We start from the raw sequence: 8645 nt of genomic DNA, 5'->3' as shown, positions 1-8645 counted from the left end.
TTGCTCGAGGAAGTGAATGCACGGCGATCGCCGGGGAGGCGAGGAGACTCGACGCGGTGACGATCTATATCTATTCGCCGCTGACCCGCCGCATTCCTCTCCCCCACCAACAGAGAACCCAGAACCGAGATGGCTTAGGGGAGTGACTGCTCTGCTCACGTCGCGACCCGGAGTGCGGAGCAAACCCGCCGCCGCCGAGGAGCGGGAGCACTCCATCGGACGGGCCTCCTGCGCGGCTGGCCGGAGACGGCGACCAGAGGTAACTTGGTGCGAACCTTGGCTTCTTTACCAATCTTTGCCGCATGTTTGCTCATTCTGTGTCGGCCACCATCGGCAGCTTCGGGGCGGGACACCACCTGTTCGACGGAATGGCCGAGAGGATGTGCAGCAAGGAAGCCGCTGTGGCTGGCGGCGATGAGGACCGGCTAAGCACGCTGCCGGACGAATTGATCCAGCTGGTGCTGTCATTCCTGCCCTCGCGCCAGGCCGTGCAGACGTGCGTGCTCGCCACCCGCTGGCGCACCCTCTGGAAGTCCGTGCCGGCCATTCGCCTCGACGCCTATGCTGGGACCTACCAGTTTGGGCAGGACCTGAGCCATTTCGTCCATAGTCTTCTCCGATACCGTGACCCAACTCCTCTGCGTGAATGTGAGATCCTTTTTAATGGCGATCATCGCCATGATTGCTATGACCTACGAGGAGGAGATTCAGCAAGACTTTGAGCTGTGGCTCCGTTATGCTGTGTCATGCAAAGCGAGGGTTATTCGACTCGAAATGACTGTTTATCGTCCTTTGAGGATATTTCCTGGGACTCTCATCTCCCAGCACTTGACAAGGTTAATTCTTCATCGTGTCCAGTTTGAGGATTTCTCTCTTGATGTTTTGGGCTGTCAGTTACTGGAGGTGTTGGACATTCAAGACTGTATAATCGACATTGAGACTGTTTTCCCAAAATCTCTACAACATCTGGCGATCAGAGATACAGGTCTTTTCCCAATGGAAACCCGGTGTGTTATATCTGCGCCAGGTCTGGTTTTCTTGGAACTATACGACTGTTTGGGTTGGACTCCGTTGCTTGAGAGCCTGCCATCATTGGTAACGGCATTTATCAACACTGGACCCTACTGCAGAGATAATTGTAGAAATAGTTCTAACGCGGACTGTGGTCTCGAGTCATGTGTGGAGTGCTATGGTATAGATGATTGTGTGCTTCTCCAAGGTTTATCAGCCGCTACAAATTTAGAGCTGATAACCTGCAAGTCTATGGTATGCTTGTGCTTCTTTTTCCAATGGATATGCTTGTTTTGCTGACTCCTTCACTTCATCTTTGCATCAGTGTATTAGTCAATTGGAGCATATTAAACTGGCTTGTGGTATGCATTGCATGTTTGTCACCAACTCCCTCTTTTTTAATCGTATTTTTCTAATTTTTCTTGCATCTGCACCATTTTGTATTACAAGAAGAATGCCGAGAAGGCTCATAACTTACAACTTACAACTTACTTGACATCAAACCCAGAACCCCAAAACAACTCTAGCAAATGGAGCTAAACTAGCAAAACTGGTTCTGACCCAATGTAAACAAAAAATAGAGGGGAAAAAAGAAGAGGCAGGAAAAAATGGTTTGCAAGCCTAGCCAGCTGTTATCTCTAGATGCCTGAACTGCAAGGGGCTGCCGTCATGTTTCTATGAAGATAGCCCCTATAGTTTGTTCATGAGAAAGGCATTATACATATAGTATGCATGTAAGGCTACTTGGTACTTACATTCTACTATGCGAAAGCATATGATTCAGATTAATCTGGGAGCCATGTCAATTTGTGTGACACTTAAATAGTGCGGCTTAATTTAATATGGTTCTAAAATCTGGTTCAGGGTATAAATCGCTTTATTGCTTGTGCATAGTTGCTCAAATTTAGAATTTTCTAGAATGCTTGTATTCATTTCAGTATTACTAATTCATATACTTGAATTAAGAGTTTCAACTGTTCTTTTTTTTTTCCACTTCGCCCAGATCTTCAGAAATGATATAAAATGGTCCCCGATGTTTAGCAAGGTAAAAACATTGTTGCTTGGTGACTGGTGTATGGCTGCTAACTTCAGTGGACTAGTTTACTTTCTCCAGCACTCACCAATTCTACAGAGGCTTACGCTTGAACTTGCTAGTCGCTCTGAGGTATAACTTTTTTCATGTATGATGCCTTATCTTTGAAATTTCCATGTACTGCTTATTCCTTTCAGTTAATTATTTTGTTTGTGACAGGAATTTCTCATTGAAACGAGTGAGATCTACAACCCAGCGGAACAATTTTTGGTATCAAAACATCTCAAGGCAGTCAAAATCAATCATGTGAAAGACGATAAAAGGATTCACCAATTATTGAAGGTCCTTGCTTATCATGGAGTACATTTGGAACTAATAAACATTGAAGAGAAGGAGGACGCTCGTGAACGTAAGTATTACAACCACATTTTACTGTTATATTGTTTATGTAGTCTGCATGTGTGACAGTTGGAAAACTGTATTGTTATTCTAGGAAGATAAATCACAGACTAGTACTTATATTTGGAAAACTAGATGTTCAACCATTTGGTGTAGGTTAGAAATGAAAAAGACCCACCTATATGTTTCAATGGAAATGTAAACCTAGACCAAAGCAGAAATACATGCACCATTTCTACATCATTTGTCTTTCACATCTTAATTGGTTGTTTAGGCTGCTGGTGATCAGCACCTAACAGTATACTCCCTCCGTCCTTCAAAGAGTGTACTTCCAACATTGTTGGAAAATCAAACTATCAATGTTTGTGAAACCAAATAGGTATATGATGAAAATATATTTTATCATGGATCTAATGCTACTTAACTTGATGACATAAAGGTTGGTGTATTATTGTACAAATAAGGTCAAACATTTAAAAGTTTGACTTTCCAATAAAGTTGGAAGTACACTCTTTGAAGGACGGAGGGAGTACATGGTGACTGCATCCCCTGGGGCAACAACTACAGGTGGATGCATATGCTGTTAAGTAGGAGGATAATGCCTGATTTATTCATTATTAAAACCCAACAGGTTGCTGAATGCAGGAGCACTTTATTGAGGTTTTCACCTTGTCTTCGTAATGAGATAATTGAACTTGCTGCTCCGTAGTTGCTTTGAGATCGAGAGAAATTGTGGAATGATAAGTTATATCTTTTGAATGGCTTCATTTTGTATGCTGGTTCAATTCTATTTAGCCTGGGCTTTCATGTGCTCATTGTGTTTCTGTTGTTCCCGCAGGCTTCAGTTTTCAGCACAAGTAGCAGTTCAGATCATCCACTATCGTTGCTTCTCTACTCAGAGACTCCCATATTCCCCGAATGTTACACTGATAAGGTGGTACTTCCTGCGTTTTGTGAACCGAGATGGTGCGCCTGCCCATCACGTCCATTTCAGTATGTCATGTGCCTCGCCTGGATGCTGTTGGAAAGGCTTAAACCCGTCCCCGTATCGCTCTTGCTTGTTTCCTGAGCTTGGGTTAGTGTCAGTCCTGAACTGATCAAGCTGCTGAAGTCGGTGCGTTTTTGGTTTAGTCGTTTTGTGGTGCAACTTATTGTGCAAAATGTTGCGTATCTTGTCCTATCGCTCCCGGAAGACTGTTTTTATTGGGTTCTCGTGGTGGTTGTTTGTTTAAGTTCCCCAGCAAAAACAAAATACGAGCATAATATTACAGTTTCCTTCCCCAGCAAAAACAAAATAAAAGTTACAGTTTCCTTGTGAACATAAGATTGTAGATGAGAGTATATTAAAACTTGGAGCAGAAGTGTTTGCAAGTGAAACCTAAAAAGTGAGATGCCGAGTAGAAGTCTTTCCAATACGAGCATAATATAATATTGTTGAAAGCGCAGTCTTCCAGACAATCGAAATACTCAAGGAACTAAACTGAAATCGCTTGTGCGCTTCTGATGATCACGCGAAGCTGCTGTGTTTGCTGGTTACAGTCTTGAGCTGAGCACGGTGTGAATGTAATGGCGAGGTGCCTGCCTGCTAAAGCTGCTGTCCAACAGTCCATCTGATCTTTTTTTTTTGTTTGCAGGGGTGGTCCATCTGAATCTTCTTGGAACGGTCGTGTGAAAATTTCCTGGATATACTTGAATTTGATTCTTTTCTTTTCTTTTCGAATAAAAAGCTAGTACTCCTCCGCTAGAGTAGAGTAGTTGTTTAACGACGAGCCGAAAGCTGTCTGGGTTTCCCTACCAAAAAAAAGCTGCCTGGGAACGGTGGGGCCGGGCTAGTTGCTGCCTCCATGACCGGTGGGGCCACCGTCCGGCTCGTAGATAGAGCGATCGTCCTCCGCGTCCACGGTGCACACCCAGCGATCCCCCATCCCTCAAAAAAAAAAACCAGCGATCCCCCAACGGGAATGAGACGCTCCCCCGCCGACAGCGCGGCCCCACGCGTGAGCCCGCACCACTCCCGGACAACACGGCAAAGCGCGGCGCGGGCCCACCTCCCCGGCCGCTTCGCCTCCTCCCCGACGGGTCAAGTCAAATCCGACCGTTGGAGACAGAGCCGCACCAGCACCGGCACCGACCGACCGACCGACGCAAGGCCCCCAACAAAGTCGCCAAACCCACAGGCCCCAGCCCATGCCCAGCTCCACCCCAAGTCCCCAACACACAGCACACAACACAACACACAGCCACGCCGCCTCCCCTCCCCTCCCAGTCTCCCACCTCCGGCGGCGGCGGCGAGCCAGATAGAGAGCGAGGCCGGCCGGGGGGGAGGAGGAGGAAGATGATGATGCCCACGGGCGGCGACTCCAGCTCCCCCGTGCGCGCGCTGCGGCGGCTGGCCGGCTCCCTCCTCGCCGCCGCGCGCCTCCGCGGCTCCTTCAGCGCATCCAAATGGTCACCCCCCACCGCCCGCGCCCTGTTTGGTTGTTTGTTGTTTGTTTGTTTGTTTTATCGCGTGCGTCACCGGTGGAAACTAACTCACTGACGGTGGTGTCGGTTCGTTTGTTGGTTCGCAGCAAGACGGAGGCGCGGATGGCGGCGGCGCGGATGAAGCTGCTGCGGAACCGCCGCGAGGCGCAGGTGCGCAAGATGCGCGGGGACGTCGCCGCGCTGCTCCGCGACGGCCGCGAGGACACCGCCCGCATCAGGGTACGTAGTACGCCCCATACCTCATAAATCCTACAGTGCAGTGTATACATGTTCGATGTTCCAGCCGGCTCGCTCTCTTCTGCACGCGCATCCTCCTGCATCAGACACACCTCGGCTCGCCGGACAGATTGGTCGGGGTCGCCGCGGTTCCGTTTAGTTCGGCCAGCACGCGTCGGGCCTTCCGGCCGGCCTTCTGCGCCAAATCCAATCCCGCGACCGGCGGTGAATCCAGATATCGCTAGCGCGTCCATGGCAGGAATGGCCCTGCTCATTCGGACGGACAGAATCGGGAAACAGATTCCAGAAATAGTACAACACTTTCTGATTGATGCGGAAGAGATTATAACTTCCTTAAATCTAGCGTTTCCTCTTCCACTCTACCTATATATACATTGCAGATAAGGAAACTTCTTTATAATCAATTAATTAATGATTTAATGTCCAATAGTAGACAATACAAGGCTGGTTTATACCCAACCGTGTTTACTGGGTTTTGACTCCAGTTCATTCCTGTACAAATCAGGCAGGTCAGGGTGCCGTTACACTCCAGTCTAAGATCCAACATTAAATAACACATTTCTCTCTGATTACTTACCCTTTTTAACATTCTTAGTAGATTTGAATATGTGCATGCTATACATTTAAGAAAAGGGTATGTATACTATACATTTGCGTCTTGCAAATGCTCAATTGTGTTCTTTGGTTTGTTTTGTATGCGACCTGTATCAGTTAGTCATAGAGATTGGGCTGCCTCGTGTAGGCATTGGTGCTTCACCCACTGTGAGTCTCAAGACACTGATTAGTCAGAAAAGGGGACAAAATTAGGGAACAGTTTCTGACATAAAATTTCTCTGAAAAAACACTGATTAGTCAGATATATAGAAGCTTTGATGCGATAGAGATTACAGAGATTTGAGGTAAGGGAACTTCTTAACTATGCTTTAATGTCTTAAACATAGCAAGCTTTTTCATTTATATCCAACCATATTGTGGGTTTTGACTATAGTTAATTTCTGACAAATCAGGCTGTTGTTACTCTTTTCCTTGAAAGAGAATAGGTTGTTGTTACACTTGAGTCTAATCCCACATTGAATTATTCCCCCCGGCACCTTTGTAAACTAGAGGATGTGTATGCTATGTATTTATTTAGGAAAAGGATATGCACATGTACCGAACAATGAGGAAAACACTGTCGACCATATCTCAAATCAAGTTATTTGGTGTATTTCAGGTCGAGCATGTAATTAGAGAACAAAACACTATGGCGGCAAATGAGATTATTGAACTTTTCTGTGAACTGATTGTTACACGGCTTCCCATCATTGCCAAGCAGAAGTATGTGTATCTTGCAACATTTCCTTGCTTTCAGAATTGTTTGTTCTGATAACCAGGACCTAAACTTGTGCCACTGGCCAACCTCTTCTTCAGGGAATGCCCAGCGGACCTGAAAGAAGGTATCTGCAGTTTGATATTTGCAGCCCCAAGGTGCTCTGAACTCCCTGAACTCACTCGGATGCGGGACCTTTTTGAAAAGAAGTATGGGAAAGATTTCGTTGCTGCTGCAGTTGACCTGCGCCCAAATGCTGGTGTTAATAACCTTGTAAGTGTGTGTATTTCTTATTTTTTCTCCTGCAAAGTCATTCGATGTCACTACTGCATGTATTTTCTGCTCACTACTGAAATCGATGATGTTCTTCTGAAGCTAATTGAGAAGCTGTCAGCCAATAAGCCGTCTGGGCAAACTAAGCTGAAAGTTCTCAAGGATATAGCAAAGGAGCATCAAATCGATTGGGACCCGAGCGAGGCTGAGCAGGATCTTCTTAAACCTGCTGAAGAGATGATTGTATGTACTACTAACACTGTAATGTGCATTCTTTCATTTACAGGCTTTATAGTATCGAACTAATAGGCTTTACTTCTGAGCAGCAAGGACCTAGTTCATTTGGTGAAGCTTCCAAAATGCCCGTGAAGACTACGCTATCAGCAAATTTTGTGCAACCCAGTCCATCTATTTACAGGTTTCTAGCTCCTTTCCCTCTATAACGATACAAATGACGCAAACCTGTAACATTGGTTCCTCATCCATCCCTTCTTCTCATTTGCAGTTCTGGATACGCTGATGAGTATGATGATAATAATGTTAGAGGTGCCAAGCAATTCAAGGATGCAGCTTCAGCTGCACGAGCAGCTGCGGAGTCTGCTGCGCAAGCAGCATCTGCCGCTAAGGCTGCAGCCAACCTTGCCAACCAGAACACCCATTCATCCGACGAAGACGATGACGATGACGATGACGAGGACGAGGACTGGAAGACCACTCTTCATGAGTCCACTCATTCTAGCAGGCGCCAATCGATGATGAGCAACTCAAGCAGAACCTCCAGGAAAGAAAATGCATCCGCCTTCGATGAAATGAGGCTCCGTGGAAGCACAGGCAGAAGGTTAAGCGGGTCGAACCACATGGAAGATAAAGACTCGGACCTGCTTCAGGATCTGGGTACTGGCAGGACGCGCAGAAGGAACAGCCGTGCTGCTAGCAAGGTGCACTCGGAGATAAAGTTTGATGATTCAGAGGCGGAGGATGGCAGCGACGCCGAGATACAGTCCTCCCTGGAGAGGCGGCCTCCACGGAAGGAACGTTACCCAGGAAACGGTCACCGCGAAGAGAAGGAAGCAGAAGACAACGATGACTTCCCTGAGCCGCCGAAGGCGAACCCCGGCTCCCGCGTTCATCCGAACATGCCCCTGGACTTCGAGACCCTGACGGCACGCTTCGAGGCGCTGAGGTCATCCGGGGGGAAGCTCCCTTAGCTTGCGCAGTGGAATCGTGATGTTGAATCCTTTGCTTGCGCCTATACAATGCCAGAACTACATACTGCTAAGTTATATACATATTACTTGTCTCGTGCGTTTGGTTTTGCAAGGTGCTGGCTTGCCCCAAACTATTATTCCGTATCTATAATCTATAATATCTAAACAGTTCATCCCCACTACCTTATTTCTCTAAGCATGCAAGCTATCCAACTCAGCAGCCATGCCACATCAGCAATTACTCTTATTTATCTTCACTTGCCAGCTCGCCACATCAGCATATGTTTTCAACAAGTCGTGTTGGTTTTTGTTTTTAGGGTTAAATCATGCTGGCAACCGAAGCGAACCCCTTTGGGCTTCCCTGATCGATGAGGCGGCGTAATAACTGATAAAGAGAAGCCCATCCGTCGATCTCTTCTTATCTCTTACTCTTCCTGGTAGCAGAACGGGCGATGCCGTCAATCACCACCGACGGCACCATCGATGCCCAGCAGTCGAGCACTCCGGCGTTTCTCCAGTCCATGCGTCTCCACACGGGCGAGCAGAGGCACGCCAAGGCGGCACCTCTTCCTCTCCTCCTGGCGCGCGAGGACCTCGATAGAGCAACCTCCGTCGTGTCATCCATCTGGCTGCCGCCTCACCTGCGGCTCGATCTGATCTGGGGGAGATGGTGAGGGGTGGGGTTCGGCGG

General features: G+C 47.4%; 2 protein-coding genes across 2 annotated transcripts; both read left to right on the top strand.

The window, feature by feature from the left end:
* The first annotated feature begins 6 nt into the window (after positions 1-6).
* On the top strand, positions 7-3621 carry LOC119297850. The gene is made up of 5 exons (XM_037575476.1): positions 7-259; positions 338-1266; positions 2015-2176; positions 2264-2453; positions 3282-3621. The coding sequence occupies exons 2-5, from the start codon at positions 664-666 to the stop codon at positions 3302-3304; spliced, it is 978 nt and encodes a 325-aa protein (XP_037431373.1). The 5' UTR covers positions 7-259; positions 338-663; the 3' UTR covers positions 3305-3621.
* A 1007-nt stretch (positions 3622-4628) lies between these two features.
* Positions 4629-8133, top strand: LOC119302790. The gene is made up of 7 exons (XM_037579834.1): positions 4629-4891; positions 5014-5146; positions 6378-6481; positions 6575-6746; positions 6849-6989; positions 7073-7164; positions 7252-8133. Exons 1-7 carry the CDS (start codon positions 4779-4781, stop codon positions 7952-7954), a joined length of 1458 nt encoding a protein of 485 aa, XP_037435731.1. The 5' UTR covers positions 4629-4778; the 3' UTR covers positions 7955-8133.
* The last annotated feature ends 512 nt before the right edge of the window (positions 8134-8645 follow it).

This window comes from Triticum dicoccoides, chromosome 5A, assembly GCF_002162155.2.
Source record: "Triticum dicoccoides isolate Atlit2015 ecotype Zavitan chromosome 5A, WEW_v2.0, whole genome shotgun sequence".
NCBI classification, from domain to species: domain Eukaryota; kingdom Viridiplantae; phylum Streptophyta; class Magnoliopsida; order Poales; family Poaceae; genus Triticum; species Triticum dicoccoides.
Note: the sequence above shows the minus strand (reverse complement) of the source record. Positions and strands in the feature narration are given on the sequence as shown.